The sequence below is a fragment of the Ceratotherium simum genome, chromosome 39 (assembly GCF_057802395.1).
Source record: "Ceratotherium simum simum isolate JZ-2026a chromosome 39, ASM5780239v1, whole genome shotgun sequence".
NCBI lineage: Eukaryota > Metazoa > Chordata > Mammalia > Perissodactyla > Rhinocerotidae > Ceratotherium > Ceratotherium simum.
In genome coordinates, this window is record NC_141938.1 from 9186348 (window position 1) to 9204112 (window position 17765).

Here is a 17765-nt window from a genome sequence, read left to right on the forward strand (position 1 = left end):
TTATATGAAGCAATAAGAAAAACATAAGCAGCTCAGAAGAAGTACCAGAGACAGATATTTAACAGAGCAAAAAATAAATATTTGAAAAGACTGTCAACAACATATTAATGAGACATATCAATTAACGAAATAATTTTTACACCCATTAGATTATCAGTATGTTTAAATATATATTGGCTATGATATGGATCACCAGGACTTTCTAAAGTATGTGTAAATTTGTTCAATGACTTAGGAAAACTCTTTGGAATTACTCAAGGAAAAAAGCAACTCTCTTACAACCAATATTTCCATCCCAATTATAAAATACTCTCTCATTCCCACCGGAGGACAAATAATATACTATTTAAACAAGTTTATTCATAACACCATACAAATGGTTACAAAGAAACAAAATCTCCATCAGCATCAGATAGGACACCTATTTTGAAAAGATACCATAAATAATGGAAAAAGTCCAGGGTACTGGAAATGAATTAGCTGCTGCTACCATCAACAACACAATCGATTCTCAAAAAGGCAGTAAAGAGGAAAACACTCAGGAACAAACAAAATTAATACACTAAGATTTAACAAGTTAGAAAACAGACAAATTTTCAAATGGGACAGAAATACACTCAGGGTGATAAGTCAATGACATTCAAACCTATTACACCTTTTATAGGACAAATGTGATCAAATACTGGAAATCTCTTGGAATTCATCCTAAAAGAAGAACTTAAAAGAGAATGATAAGGACAGAATTCAGGATACTGTTTGCCATTTGATGGGACTGAGTGACGTGAGTGGGAGATGCCTCAGGTAGATTCTATTATGATGACATTGCTCGATTTTTACCCCCTGGATAGGTACATATGTTTTCATTATGTTACTATTCTTTCAGAAATACAGCTAGATTTTGTGCAGTACTTAGTATATGTTATATTAAAAAGTAAAATTCAGAAAAGGCCTCCCATATTCCTAATTCTAAATACATTCTCCCATATTCTTCTAATATTGAAGTCATGCATCTCAGACTTCAGCAGTCATCAGAATCTCATATGGTGCTTATCGAAAAGGCTCATTTCTCACATGTCTCTGTAGAGATTCAAAGTCAGTAGTTCCTGAGTGAGGATTGGGAACCTGTCATATGTGCAAAGGCCCCAGATGATTCAACTCTGCAGGTGTTCTGTGAAATTCAATGCAGGAAGGTCTACACTAGGATTCACTATGATTACCAGGCAGGAGTTGTATCCCATGTATAGCGCTGAATATAAATCTGCGGCCTCAACTTCCAGTGTTTACCAGAATAGAAGGCTCTCCAGCAACTTTTTTGATCCTCCTTTGAGACCTCCACTGTTTTCACCCCACACACACAGAGATTATTCTTTGATATTTTGTGATTATGAAAAATGTGATCTAGTTAATTTTGCTAACTTCCCTTTCTCCTCTCTTATTTTGCACTCAATATCTCCTTCTCACAGTAAAGAATAAGGACCCAACCAAAGACATCAAGCTTAGGGAATGGAATTCATTTTTGAAACACCACAGAGCTATACAAACAACAAGTTAGATTTCTACCCCAAGTTAAAATTCATTTACCCATTATATTATCTACTCATTTTCAAAGAAGATGATGATGCAAGATTCAGATGTTCTGCTCACCCAGTATTTCTGTCACTTCAACTCATTTTAGAAACCCAAGTCCAAAGCAGACGACATAATCAAAGAAGAGAAGGTGTCCTGCTGATGAGTTTCCTCAAGGCTCCCTTCATGTCCCTGTTCCTCAGGCTATAGATGAAGGGGTTCAGCATTTGAGGGATAACAGTGTACATCATTGAAGCCACTGCAGTGTTTCTGGAAGAGTTAGTAAGAGCAGAACTAATGTACACCCCCAAACCAGTGCCATAGAATAAGGACACAACTGAGAGGTGAGACCCACAGGTGAAAAATGCTTTATGCTTTCCTCCCGCTGATGGCATTCTCAAAACAGAGGAGACTATCTTAGTATAAGAGAAAATTATTCCACACATAGGAATACCAGCAAATACACTGGTTGCAAAATATATCAGGATGTTATTGATGAGGGTATCAGAACATGCAAGCTTGATGAGCTGAACAACGTCACAGAAGAAGAGGGGGATTTCCAGGTTTGTGCAGAAGATCAGCTGCAACACCATCAGACTGTGCAGGAGGGAATTCACAATACTAATGAACAGGGAGAATAGAATCAGCAGTCCACAGAAGTGGGAGTTCATGATGACTGTGTATGTCAGTGGATGACAAATGGCCGCATAGCGATCATAGGCCATTACTGCAAGCACAAAATTTTCAAAACTAGCAAAAACCAGGACAAAGTAAATTTGTGTAAGGCAGCCTGTATAAGTGATGCTCTGATTCTGTGCTTGGATATTCATCAGCATCTTTGGGATCGTGGTTGTGCTTAAACAGATGTCAGTAAAAGAGAGATTGGAGAGAAAGAAGTACATGGGGGTGTGGAGCTGGGTGTCAGAGATGATAGTCAGGACAATGAGTAGGTTTCCCAGGATGGTGACCAGGTACATGGACAGCAACACAATGAAGAGGAGAGATTGCAGTTCTGGATCATCTGCCAATCCTAGGAGAAGGAATTCTGGAAAATCTGTGTGGTTTTTGCATTCTGTATTTTTGATGAATCTGATGGAAAAGATAGGGTGAAAAGAAAAGAAAATGAATGGTTCCTGGATAAGCAGCAGAAGCATCTACTGGGAACTTGTTAGAAATAACTTACTGTGGTACTACTCCAGACTTACTGCTGTTGATCTCTGGAGTTCATCACGAGGACCAGCAATTAGTTTTAACAAGACCTTTTTTTAACAAGATGCATTTGATATACTAAAGTTTGAGAACCAGTGCTTAAAATAAAGAAAAAAACAAAAATACTTTGTCTATTGTAAACCCAAGAGAATATTCAAATCTTTACCTCTGCTAATCTCTCCCTCTGTCATCATCATCTTTCACTCCTCTTCTGCCCTCCACATCCTTTATTGGCCCTTATTTTTATTGGTCACCAACTCTGTTTCCTACCTTGTGTCAAGAGATGAGACTAAAATAAAGAATAAGATGTAGCATTTCTTTCAGAAATATTTCCTTTCTCAAACAAACAGAAGGAAAAGAATGGATTTATCCAATGTCTCTTGTAGAGTATAGTCCCCAAACGTTGGCATACCTCAGAATCTATGAAAGGTTTGTTAAATTACAGACGAGTTAGATCATACAGTCACTCTATGTATCATTGGGGAAACTTAGGTAAAGGGAGATTATAGCATGGGCAGCAAGTACAAAGTTAGCTCATGGCAAAGACAGGGTCTGAGATGAGATCATCTAACTGTTGAATTGCCTCACTTGGGTAATCTCCGTTAATGCCCCTGGAGAGTACAGATTTAGCATTTTCAAACCATCACTCAGATTTTATAATTCCCCTTTAAAATTGTAATACTTCATCCTGAACAATGCCCCAAATCTTTTCACTTCCCTACAAGGTATGTCCACCTCTACTCACGAAGTATTGTGTGGCAGGTGCATGGCAGCCATCTAAGTATATGCTCTGCACCTGAGCAAAGACTAGAAAATGTAGCCTATAAACTTGAAGTTCATAAGTCTCTCCTGTGGAAATCCTACTCAACTGCATTTGTGATGGATTCTAAGGTAAGCTGGAAAACTAGGTCCATGAGATTCTCTGTCCCATCCTAAGGAAATTATTTCCCCTAAGGTGATAGGTGGCCTATTAATTTTAAAGAAGAAAATAGCTAAATGAGAGAAATAATGAAACACATAGACTCCTAAGAAAACAGATGAGAATAGATTCAATTTTTGTTCCTTGGAAAACCGAGGTTTGCAAGATAAGACAGACTTAGATGGTACTTGTAAGATAATCAAGTGTCCTAATAGGATTGTCTTACTCAAGGGGGAAAAAGAAGTGGCCATGACAGCCTTTATCATTTGGTGTATAACTTATACTCAAACACACAGAATTTAATCCACACCAGTACTTGCTTTGACGGGGGAAAATTTTCACCTGTTTGAAAATCTTTTTTTTTTTTTTTAATGAATTTAATTTTTTGTTTATTGCAGTAACATTGATTTATAACATTGTATAAATTTCAGGTGTACATCGTTATACTTCTATTTCTGCATAGATTACATCATGTTCACCACCCAAATACTAATTACAACCCATCATCACACACATGTGCCGAATTATCCCTTTCACCCTCCTCCATCCCCCCTTCCCCTCTGGTAACCACCAATCCAATCTCTGTCTCTATGTGCTTGTTTGTTGTTGTTATGTTTGAAAATCTTGATGTGCTCATTTGTATAATGAGAACACTCATAGAAACTTATCGGAGTGCAGTAATGATGAGAAATGAACAGAGAAAAAGCATCCAGCACAGCACTCAGCGTTTGGGACCCTCACACTGACATTCCTATTGTGTTTTTTTCTGCCATGAACAAGAGCTCCTGGCATGTTTCCCTCCTCAGAATAAATCAATGGGGTGGGGCAAGCTGAGGAAAGACAATAAAAATGGAGAACATCCCTGGATGATAACTGCGAATTTCAGGGAAGATTTTATGAGCTGAAACTCCAACCGTGAACCTTTATCCTACAGAAAAGGAATGAAGTAAATATCAATATTCATTTGAAATGGATATATGATAAAATATAAACCAATTAAAATGAATCAAATAGTAAAAAGAATCAGATATATGAATCAACAAAAATAATAAAAGCCTACAAAATAAAAAGTTTTATATGACAAAAAGACTGCAGCATGAGTAATTTTAAATATTTCTTGATCCTACATAGATATGTTTATTTTTATTGTGGATTATTCAAGTGAAACAAGAGTACAGAGATAACAATGAAGACCTTGGTACCTATCAGTCAAATTTGTCAAGTTCGTACAATTCACTGTTCTCAGTGTAGGTGTTTTTATTGCAAAATAATACAGCTATATGAGAAGCACTCACATGTATGAGAACGATCTTGATTCTTTTCCTTCAGCAAACTACTACATGAACTTCATATACATTATTCCTCTGCAACTTTTGCTATAATTAGTATTATTGTTCCATGATCAACTGCATTGTTTTGCATGTTGAAAGCTTTATATAAATCAGAATGTACTGAAAATGTCATTTATAATTTTCATCCTTGGGTAATTAATTTTTAATTAATAGTGATATATTTAGTCCTGCTTCATTAATTTCAATTAGCAGGGATTACTCCACTCTATTGTTACATCATGATTTATTTCTCCATTCCCAAACTGATGGGTACTATGGTTAATGCCTTAGTTCCTAGAGATGTTTATGAATTCACAAAGAATATAAAGTAATGCATGGAGGATACCATCCCATTCTAGATGCTGTTGTCTCTAGAACTGGGAGAGCAAGAACTGTGGGGACTACAAAAGAGGTGCCTCCTATATGCATATTATTTTGCTTCTTTATAAAAAAGACCTGAAGCTCATATTGCAGAATGTCAGTATTTGTTAATTCTGGAATGAGTTGAAGGATGGTCATAGTTTTTTATGATACTATCTCTGCTGTTCTTATGTAAAATATATGGTAACTTCTTAACAAGAAACAAGTGCACTAGGAAGGCAGCCAGCTAAGTCTCTCTGTGTCTCCACTTTCCCCCCAGTGTTCTCAGCCCAGTTACAGGGATAAGACAAACAGTTTTCTGTACAACAATGTATCGAGAATCAGGAACAGAAATGAAAGGAAAAGCTAACCAAACCCCTTCCCCATGACCACACATGAATTCAAGTAAATGACAAGAATATTTATAACAGTCATCATGTTTGAGAGGTGGCAGATTTCTGCTCAGGAGGAAAACAGTCTCTGCCATTTTTAAAGAAATCAAGAGAACAACAGATTGAAAACTGGCTGAGTATTGATACAAACGTACATGGGAACTGGTCAACAAGAAGATAGTTATGCTGCAGTCCCATGGGACACCTGGTTCTGATCATTTCATGCACGCACTCTGCTCATTGCTTCCCACAGACGAATTTGTAGTAAAACACTTGTCCTCATCACCAAAGCATTAACTAGGGGACTTCAAGTTACCTGACTGGCATCACTGTGGAATGATGATTCACTTGTCACTTGGATACTGAAGGCAGAAGATATGTCTTCAGGAAGGGCAGAGAGACCAAGTGAGTCAATGAGCTTCTGGACTAGAAAGACCATCCTTGGATGGAGCCTCAGGTGTGCTTCTTCCTGACTAGGCAAGGGCTGTTGAATGTGGTTGTCACAGGGTGACCCTTTACAGTCTCTATGTTCCTGAGGGATCAATATCCAAAGCTCCTCATTAGACAAATATTTTTAGTATCATTCTGATCCCTGGGCACTGCAAATCCTTAAAGGCTAAGACTACAGAAGAAAAAAATCCATGATGGCTAATCCCTGACCTTGTTAGGCCAGGTGTACACCATCCAGTTCTCTCCACCTGTTCATGTTCACCTCCATTTCACATACCTTGCACACGTGTACACACACTCATTTTGTACTGAATTCCAGACTTCTCTTTTTAAAGTTTAAAAACAAGAGCATCTGTATCTAATTAAAGATTTCTTGGAGCCTTATTCCAATTTTAAGTGTGAAAACATAGTTCATGTATTGACTATAAATAATACATTTATAAACGTAGCTAAGCTATTATAAAATTCAAAAACTTAGGGGTATTTCATCGTTAGAGTCATTGAATGTTTCTTGTATCTTAATTTATGGTCTCTATATTGAACACAACAGAATTTCATCTTTTTCTGTGATCAATTGTGACTGTGATCAATATATAGAAAGTTCATATTCCTGTTTTACACTTCCATAACCACATTTTCCAATTTCCACACAATAGATTCAATGTACATTTTGCTTCCCTTTGGGGGACTTTTTATTGATTTATAGTTCTTTATTTTAAGTCATGCTGTGATAAAATACAATGTCACTTAAATGTAGTAGCATGCAATTTTGTCTATAAGTCAGAGAAAGACAAATACTGTATAATCTCACTTGTATGTGAATCTAAAATAGTCAAACTCATAGAAATAGAGAGTAGACTGGTGGTGATGGAACTGAAATGTGGGGAAAATGGAGATATGTTGGTCCAAGGGTACAAACTTTCAGTTATAAGATGAATAATTTCCAGGGATTTAATATACACATGGTGACTGAAGTTAACAATACTGTATTTTCTACCTGAAAGTTTCTTACATATATCAAATCATTAATTTATACACCTTAAACTTATGCAATTTCATATGTCAATTATATCTCAACTAAGCTGGAAAAAAAGAATGCCAACACCCTACAGAATCGGCAATATTCTATTCCAATAACTTTCTGCTTCTCCCTCCAGAGGTATCCAATACTCTGATTATTAAAGTCAGCACTACCTGGATTTTCTTGGAAGTTTATCTACTCTTCCTAAACCTGAAAAAAATACAGCTAGGTTTTCACCTTATAAAATTGAATTAAAAGATGTGTACTCTCTTTGGTCTTACTACTTTTATTCAGTAAAACAGATGAAAATTTAAAAAGAAACCAGACGAAAAATTTGACTGCAGAGGAGGAGAGGATGATATGAAGATGGAAGCAGAGATTGGTGTGATGTGCTTTGAAGAGGGAGGAAGGGCCACATGCCAGAAATACAGGTGGACCAGTAGAAGCAGAAAAGGCAAGGAATGAGAATCTCTCCTCAGAGACTCCAGAAGGAACCAGACCTGCCAATTCTAGACTTTCGCCCAGTGAAATATTATGATTTCAGATTTCTAACCCCCACAATTGTAAAAGAATAAATTTGTGTTGTTAAAAAAAAAAAAAAAGTCATACTAAATTAGTTTGGGCTCTAAATAGAAATGACTTGTGTCCTCAATATAAGTTGTCATAGTAATTCTTTTATGTCTCCACTGAGTAATAAAATCAAGTTATTATAGATGGATAGTCTAGGCCATATTTGGAAGCTCTTTATTGCAAGTTTATTTCTCCTGCTGTACTTCTTCTTGTTATATTGAGAGAAAAATTCTGAATTTTTATTCTTGAGTCACTTGCTTTGGTGGCTTATTAATTGGTTGATTATTTATTTTTTTTAAATCATGGAAAAATAAAAATAATTTAATGTTCCATTTTAACCATTTTTAAGTGTACAGTCCAGTGTCATTAAGTACATTCATATTGTACATAAGTACATTGCTTAATCACCATCGTCTGTGCATAAAACTCATGATCTCACAAAACTGAAAACTGCATCTGTTAAACAGTAATAACCTATACCTTCTTGCCCCCAGACTCTGGCAACATCATTTTAATTTCTGTGACTATGAATTTCACTACTCTGGGAACCTAATCTGAATAAAATCATCCATCACTTGTCCTTTTGTGACTGGTTTATTTCACTTATCTGGATATGTTCAAGGCTCATCCATGTGGCAGCATGTATCAGAATTTCCTTTATTTTTAAGGCAGAATAATTTCCCATTGCTTACATATACCATAATTATATTATCCATTTGTTGGTCAATGGACACTTGAGTTACTCTACCTTCTAACTATTGTGAGTAATGCTGCTATGAAACGTGGGTGCACAAATATCTATTTGAGTCCCTGCTTTCATTTATTTTGGGAATACACTCAGGAGTAGAATTACTAGGTCATATAATAATTTTATTTTTAATTTTTTGGGGAAATTTCATACAGACTTGATGGGAGCTGCACTATTTTACATTCTCACCAGCAGTGCACAACGCCCCAATTTCTCCACATCATTGCCCAACACTTTTTAAATTTATTTTTCTTTTCTTTTTACAGTAGCCATCTTAATGCATATCAGGTAGTATCACATTGTGGTTTTGATTTGCATTTCCTTAATGATTAGTGACGGTGAGCATCTTTTCACGCACTTGTTGGTCATTTATGTATCTTCTCTGGAGAAAGTCTATACCAGTCCTTTGCCCATTTTTACTAATTTTTTTTCTGTTTGTTTTTTGTTGTTGAGTTGTGGGAGTTCATTATATTTGCAGGATTCAGTCTAATATCATTTGTTTTAAAATCATTTCATTTATCATTCTTTTCATTTTGTATTGTGATTATTTAGTATTATTTAAGGAATCATTTCTCTCAAATGTCATAGGAATATTTTCCTATATTGTTTTCTAAACACTTAATCATTTTGTCTTTCACATTTAAGATTTGGTAATTTGGAATGATTTTTGAGTATGCTGTAATGTAAAATTACATTTAATTTTTTCCAATATGGATACAATAATTTCTGCACTGTTTCCTGAATGGTACCATCCTTTCCCTGCAATGTCACATTGTCATAAAGAAAGTGTCCAATGCCTCCTCTGTCCTAAGAATATTCATATAGATGAAGATTTCATTGGTACTATTTTTCTGTCTGTTACAAAACCATACCGTTTCATTTACTTTGCTCCATAATATGTCCTGTAAGGCAAGTACTCCACTCTGTTCTTATTTGCCATCAAGTCAAATACTCTTCCTCCAGTGCTCTTTCATATAAACTTTAAAATCAGCTTCTCAAATACAATAAAATCCCATGGTTTGCCTTAAATCTTTAAAGCTATTTCAGGAAAATTGATGTCTCCACAATATTGTATATATCTATTCAAAATTAGAATATGCTTTCCATTGTTTTTTTAGGTCTTCTTTTGTGTCCTTCAGTACAACATTACAGATGCTTTCACAGTGTGCTTTCAAATCTTTTGTTAGAACTCTTCCCAGGTACTTATCTGAAGACCTTGATAAAGGAATCTTTTAAAAATCACACTTTCTAAATAAATTTTTCTTTGAAAAGATATGCAGTTGAGGGGTCAGTCCCATGGCGTAGCAGTTAAGTGCGTGTGCTCCGCTGCTGGCGGCCCGGGTTCAGATCCGGGTTCGTTTGGATGCACCGCTTGTCAGGCCATGCTGTGGCGGCGTCCCATATAAAGTGGAAGATGATGGGCACCGGCGTTAGCCCAGGGCCAGTCTTCCTCAGCAAAAAGGAGGAGAATTGGCATGGATGTTAGCTCAGGTCTGATCTTCCTCACACACATACAAAAAATATTATGCAATTGCTATTTATATAGGATTTTGATTTCAGTGACGTTGCTACATTCTATTGTTATCTCTAACAAATTATTTATAGATTCTTTGACATTCTCTACATAGATGCTAATTTTATCTAATAATTGTGACTAGTTTATTTGTTCTCAATAGCTCAAAACTGCGTTATGTTTTTTGGATGAAAGTGATGTCAGGTGGCATCTGTTATACTGTTCTTGATTTTAAAGAGAATGTTTTGAGTACTTAACTGTTGACTATTTCATTTACTGTAGATTATTTCTGAAATACTCTTTTTTGAGTTAAGATGATTTCTTCTATCTTTACTTCACTACTTTTATTATCATGAAAGGATGTTACATTTTATTTAAATACTTTTTCTCTATCTACTGAAAATAATGATATGTTTTACTCTTACTCTGTGAATGTGTTAAATCATATTCAATTTCTAATATACACACTTATTTACTTGTTCATTCATCAAATAAATATTAATTGAGAGCATACTCTTGTCAAGCCCTGCTGTAGGTGCTGATGATGAAACTCTGCACGCACAGATAGAAAAACATTGTGAGAGGATTTTTCAAATTCCACCACACTTGGGTTACCCTTCATCTGCGGTTGTCAGTAGGCTTTTGTGTAATCAGCCTGACACTACCTCTTTACTATTTTCCCTATTATTTGTTCCATTTCAACTGTCCTGGCCTCCATATGTTTTGTATATTCATTGTGGTGATTCTCTATTTCAGGATTGTTTTTCTTCCTATTTACATTTTGATTTGCAGATTCTATTTGTATGGGAAGGATTTTTCCTCTCTCTCTTTCCATCTGTGGGCTCATGCTTTTTCATTCAGCAGGTTCACATATGCCCTCATCAATCACCAAATCAGTTCTCTAGTCCTAAATCTAGTTTCCTGACTCCTTCTGCTTGGATATATTGTGAATATCACAAATCCAGTCACCACACCAGCAGATAACTTGGTTCAGTTCTTCCCTGGGGCTTCTCGGAAAGTTTCATCAGTTCCAAGTCCGCATTCATGGGCCCAGGCAGTGTTCACAAGTCTTGTTGTGGACAAGACTTTTCTGTGTGGACAACCTACTTTTCTGAAGTATTGAAGCTCCACATTTGCCTTTGACTTAAAGCACCTAATATCTTGCAGGACATTTAGCTTCTAAGATGCTTATTAGCTGGAGAGAGTAACTTCTTTCTTATGGAAGTAAATCCACATAACCCTTGGCTTTAGTCCACTCACTCTTTATGTTTGAAATATGTTTGTGGTACATGGAAAGCTTTCTCTTGTTTTATGAGATCAGCTATGCCTTTTCATATTTTTCCTATTATTTAATTTGTTGAAGTGAATGGGTAAAATTCAAGTGCCGTCTTCTCTCATGACAGTTTCAAATACTATATCAAGAACTCTATTGACTGAAAAACAAAGTTCATGTAGAAACTGTTAATATGTGGTGAAATAAATTGACAAATGCATGAACATATTAAATTCATTCATGAAAAAATGTTTGTGTAAGTATTAACCTGGGTCACCATCATCACCTATTAAATTATTGTTGAAATCCCTCTCAATCAACTGAGAGTATGGATGAACCAGCATATTATTGCTTTGGCAGTGATGTTATAATTTTTCATAATTCTATTAAAAATAAAGTGCCATGATCCTCTAATGTGAAATAAAAATGTACACTGAAACTATTGTGATGAAATTGGAAATGGTGTTTATGAAATTATAAATTCCATCTATATTGATCACAGCAGAATTGTTTACAGATTATAAATAATAATCTACTTATAAAATATACAGAGTGAAGTGTAAGGCTCAGGAAACATTCGGTAACTCAGAAAGAAACATCTCTGAGTGTTTTCATTTTGCAATAGCTTAGCTATGTTATAAAAATATTTTTGTACTCACATATATAAACTTTTTTCACACAAAGTTTCACAGAGTTTCCTAATATTAATTAGATAGAGATGCCATTGCTTGTACCTACAAAATGAATACTGGTATCCAATTAGAGACTATGGTGTGTCCATGTGTACAACGTATGTGAAATGGAGGTGAGTAGAACACGTAAAGAGAGCTGGATGGTGTACAACTGGCCTTGCAGGATCAGGGAATCATCCATTCTGAATTCCTCCCTTCTATAGTCTTTGTCTGTAAGGATTTGCACTGCCCTGGGATCCAAATAACAATAAAAGTGTTTGTATACTGAGAAGCTTCGGATGTAGGACTGGTGGTGGCAGCAGATGCAGGTGTCATCCTCCATCTTGATGCCCAGACACAGAAAATGGAAGTACTTCCCTGCGTAGTTTGATAATTGACCTTTTCATGATGTCATCCAGAAGATGTCCCCTTAGTCTCATCACTGAAAATAGGATCACATGCCCCTAATTACTCATGTGGGAAAAGTGATTACTATGAAAGACTTAGCCTGACCATCTAGAGTTAGTTCCTGTTGGCCAGTCACTCTTATAAGCACTGCAAACACATAATACAATGCTTGACATATAGGAGTACTCAATAGCATTTAAGTGGTATTATAGTATTCCACATCTTGCAAATACGATAAATCTTATAATCCTTTTGCACTCACATATTTTTACCATAAATTCTTCTTCAGAATGTATACTTGCTTACCCTCATTGTAATATCTGTCAGCAGCTTTTTCTGATCTGAGTGATAGAATCAAATTACTAATTATTAGATAGACAGATTAATGATTCTTAATCTTTTATGACACCTTCTTTGCTTTGCCTTCTTCTCATTAATTTATTGACAAAAATGTATCTGAATTTTTACTTATGTCTTTAGTTACCTCTTCTTGCTGTTATTTCCTACTATCTCAGGTGGGATCCACAAAGAGAAATATGGTTGAGTAAAATTCATTGTCTGAATGAAGTATTAAAGAGTTGGTTGCATAATCAGGGCTCTTGTGCAACACTTTATGGTGTGTTTCTATGAAGGAAACAGTGTTTCTGTGGAGACGAGGTTAAGTGTAAAATACAATAGGAGAAAAGAGAAGTTGATAGGGTTAGGGACCATTACATTTCCCACAAGTACAAAAATGTTGGGACATCAGGCAGAAGCATCTATCTGGATATGTGTGTGTGTGTGTGTGTGTGTGTGTGTGTGTGTGTGTGTTTGTGAAGGGGAACTATGGAGGTCTCACAGGAGAATCAAGAGGGTGACCTTCATCAGTGTGGAGGGGAGATATTGTGTAAGCACCACAACTAGAGGACAGCTCCCTGCCTGCTGTCCATTTTGTGCTCTAGTACAGAGTTTCTCCGTTGACATCCACAGAACACCTGCAGAGATGGGTCACCTGAGGCCTTTGTTCGTGCTACAGATTTCTAAATCTCACCTGAGAACTACTAACTTTGAATTTTTGGGAGACGTCTGAGAAATGAGTTTTATAAAGAAGCACTTTATGAGTTTCTGATGCACTCTGATGTCTAAGAAACATGACTTTAATATTCAAAAAACATGAGAAAATTTGTATTTTGGTATATGAAAGTCCTTACCTCAACTTTACTTGTTAAAATATCATAGATGAAGTGGTATATAAAATGTATCTATAGTCTTAAAAAGTAATAATATGATGAAAACTCATGTACAAATTACCAGGTTAAGAATAAAGCATACAATATGCTGTAAGGGTGTTCCAGTCACATCACATCTCTGTCCCAGTGGTAACCACTATCCTGAATTCTATATTTATCCTTCATTTGATGTTCTATTAGGTTGGATACTATGAAAATGCTAGTATTTGATCATGTTTGTTCTACGTACTGGCATTTTAATAGGATTCATCTGAATCCTTTTTTCACCCCTGTGTGTGTCCTGATATAATTTATTAATTATATATTTATTTTAAAATTTGCTTGTTTTTCAACTTGTTAATAGTTTAATCTTAATGTATGATTTCTCTGCCTTGGTTATTTTTTTGCATCATTGTGCTTTTGGGATTCAAATCTGTTGTTGGGTGTATCACTAATCATTCACATTCTATGCCATATAATTTTATATTGTGTTTGATGATATTACAATATGGTTATTCTTTCTGATTTGGATGGAATTTTGGTAGCTAGTTTTCTGCTATTATGAATACAGCTGTTTGAATAATCTCATACATGTTTCCTGGTAGAAATAACATAAAATTTTATGTTAGAAGTGGAGTTATTGGGTATAAGAGAGTGCCAAAACTCCTACGAGTAGTTCCAAAGCGTTTTCCAAAGTGGTTGTACCAGTTTTCACTCCTGTAAGAAGTTCTTTGAGATCCACATTATCTCCAACACATTTTCATTTACTCTAACTATCTAGTGGGTATAAAATATTACTTAAGTAATTTACATTTCTCTATGTCAGACAGAGAAAGGCAAATACCATAGGATTTCACTTATATGTGTAATCTAAAAAACAAAACAAATTAACAAAGAAAACAAAACATAAACAGACTCATCAATACTGAGAATAAACTTTTAGAGGCCAGAGGGAAGGATTGTGGGGGGTTTGTTGAAATAGGTGAGAAGAATTAAGAGTTACAAACTTCCAGTTAAAAAATAAATAAGCCATGGAGATGTAATATACAGCATAAGGAATATAGTCAATAATATTGTAACAACTTTATAGGGGACAGATAGTAATTAGACGTATTATGATGATCATTTTGTAATGTTTATAAATATCAAATCACTAGGTTATATACCTGAAATTAACATAATGTTGTATGTCAGTAATACTCCAATAAAAAAAGGAAGAAAGAAAAAATTGACATTTCTCTTATTATGAGATTGAGAGTCTTCTCACATATTGCTATCCATTTATTTTTCCTGTTTTGTGGAATATCTGTTTATGGTATTTCTATTAAGCTGCCACTTCATAACAGTTTTTTATTTAATTGAGATAGTAATCTTTTGTCAGTTATATTCATTGAACCTTATTTAATAGTTGTGTGGTTCGTTTTGCATATCATTTGCGATGTGTTTTGGATGAATATAAATGCTTAGTTTTAATAGAGTTGAATTTGTCAATATTTTATTCAGTGGTTTGCTCTTACTAGGTCTTGTTTCTGTGACCTATAACTACCTCAAAATAAAGGATTTATACTTTTACCTAGTACATTTGAGGCATGAACCCACATGGAGTTTAATTTTGACTTTGATAAAAGATGGGAATCCAAATTCATTTCATATACCTGCACCATTTTATTAATTCATCTAATCATTTAAATTCCACTTCTGCAGTAAATAAACTGTCCATTTATGTCTTGGTTTCTCTCTGGGCTCTTCCTTCTGATCACTAAGTCTATTGTATCTCTCCTTGTCTTGATAATTGTGTCATAACAGTCAGATAAAAGAAAATTTGTTGCTAAAACAAATAAGCCCCAAATCTTATGGTTACATCCTCAAAGGTATGCTGTCTCACAGATTGACTACTACTCTGGTAATGGACTGCAATAATATTGGTATCCAAGAACCAAAATTTCAATCCATGGTCCTTGATGTGAAAAAAAAAAGGATATTGGAGCTACTAATACTGAACTCGGAAAAGTTAGTAGTAAAATTCTATAAAGAGAAAAACATCCTGTTACATTTGAGTATGCAGAATATATTAGAAGCTGGTAAATATAATATGCCCGGGCATCAACATTCAATGAGCTATACATAAAATTAACCCTTGTGTTGCATTTTTAGGATACAGTCATATATTATCACATATATTTATACAGGTAATATATATCTACCCTGAGAAAGAAACCATATTTATGAGCTTAAATATAGTATTAGTCTTCCTGATATTGTTTTTAGGTTATGTTTGTATTCAAATATACCTAAACAAGGAATTCTAGAACTCAATAACAGAAGGCAGATGTGTTGAGGTGTGAGACACACTTGAAATAGATGTTGGCCAAGAAATGTGTAGGGAAGAAGATGAAATAGATTTGACCTCTCAAGGTGAGAGGATCAGCCAAAGCAGTTTTTCATCTCTGAGGCTTGCTCTTCAAGGATTTCTGCTGGCTTTTGATCACAGGAGAGTAAAAGAGCTTGACTAATGAAGAGCTTTGTATATCGCACAACTTGGAGACACAGAGACTGTAAACAGTCTGCCTGTGGCCACCCCATTCAACAGCCATGCCCAGGCCATTATGCAGCACATCTGAATCTAATCTGAGGGACCATCATTTCTGACCAGGGTCCCAGTGCTTCACTGTACTTCTGTGCTCCTTGAGTTCAGAGCTTCCATTTTTTTCTTTCACATCCAGGGAAGAATGGAATGTTATTCCTTAGAGTTGTGTCCACAACTTTCCTTCACTTGAGCTTTATATTTATGTGAGGTCAAGAGTAAACAAGAGGATGGTGGGAGCACCTAACTCATAGGTCACTAGAGGGAATAAAATCAGTTAATTTTGGAAAAGTGCTGACAATTGTTCCCGGCAATAGAGCGCCATAAGTGCTAATGGTAGTGGGAGCAGTTTATAATAATTATTATATTTATCTTTATAATTCTGCTAATATAATTACTAATTACAATTCTAGCATGCATTTTGTGATAAGAACCCAACGATGAGACACTGGAATGGAAATAGGCAATTAAAAGGACAGATTTTGATGACCCATTGAAAATAAAGAGGTTTAATTGAGTCATGGACTTGACTAGATACAGCCAGCTCACTCTGCAGAACACTGATGTGTCAGGCCGTCAGTTTCTTCACTAATTAGGCTGGTTCAGCTCCAACCTGTGGAGGAGTTGATTTTCCATGCCCACAATGATCTGTGCTCTAAAACAGTGGTCCTCAAGTAAAACTGAACCAGCAGTAACATTTGGCAATGTGTTAGAAAGGAAAATTTTCAGTCTCATGTCCAATCTCCTTAATCTTATATTCTGAATGTGGGGCACAGAAATATGGGTTTTAACAAACTCACCAGTTGATTCTGATACAAGTAGAGTTTGAGAAACTGTGCTCCAAAATTCACATTTAATGTACTTGGTTTTGATTTTCCTGCTTGCTGATTTGAAGATTTGGAGAATTCTCAAAGAAAAAGCCATGTATCATTTCCTATTTTTTGCTATTAGTTGCCATGATGCGGGAAGAAGTAACCAAGATTTGGGTAACTGGGTAGTGTATAACAGAAGATAGAAAAAAAAGAGGTTGAGGAAGGGAGAGAGAATGAGAGAGAGGCAGAAGGGAAAGGAAAAGATGAGTAATATTCAACTCAATTTACAATATAGATGTCAGGGCTTTCCAAAATAAGGAGTCCTTGTACATCTTCATGTGTTCTATGACCTGTAATTTTCCCATCAGACTCATCAACAATAAGGAATCAGAAAACCAAACAGGTGTAACAGATTTCCTCCTCCTAGGTCTCTCTGAGGATCCAGAACCGCAGCTCCTCTTCTTTGGACTTTCCTGTCCATACACCCGGTTACTCTGCTTAGAAATCTGCTCATCATTCTGGCCATTGACTCTAACCCCCACCTCCACACACCCGTGTGTGTGGCATCATTAGCATTGCAGATGCCCTCCTCCACAGTCTGATGATGTTGCAACCATCCTTCTGCACAGATCTGAAAATCTCCTATTTCTTCTGTGAACTTGCTCAGGTCATCAAGCTTTCCTGTTCTGATACCATCATCAAAAACATCCTGGTATATTTAATGACTAGC

The 17765-nt window shown here is 35.6% G+C and overlaps 1 protein-coding gene across 1 annotated transcript; it reads right to left on the minus strand.

Annotated features, from left to right (window-relative positions):
• Positions 1 to 1703: 1703 nt before the first annotated feature.
• LOC101387821 (olfactory receptor 7G1-like) lies at positions 1704 to 2794 on the minus strand. Its single transcript, XM_014790409.2, has 2 exons — positions 2772 to 2794; positions 1704 to 2655 (listed from the first exon to the last, which is right to left on the minus strand). Exons 1-2 carry the CDS (start codon positions 2792 to 2794, stop codon positions 1704 to 1706), a joined length of 975 nt encoding a protein of 324 aa, XP_014645895.2.
• Between the last annotated feature and the right edge of the window lie 14971 nt (positions 2795 to 17765).

Bases quoted from the DNA above. Each gene is read 5' to 3' on its own strand.
- LOC101387821 (XM_014790409.2), bottom strand. From the start codon at position 2,794: ATGAACTCCAGAGATCAACAGCA. The intron at 2,656-2,771 runs GTAAGTCTGGAG...CTTTTCCATCAG, and splicing joins AACTCCAGAGATCAACAGCA to ATTCATCAAAAATACAGAAT.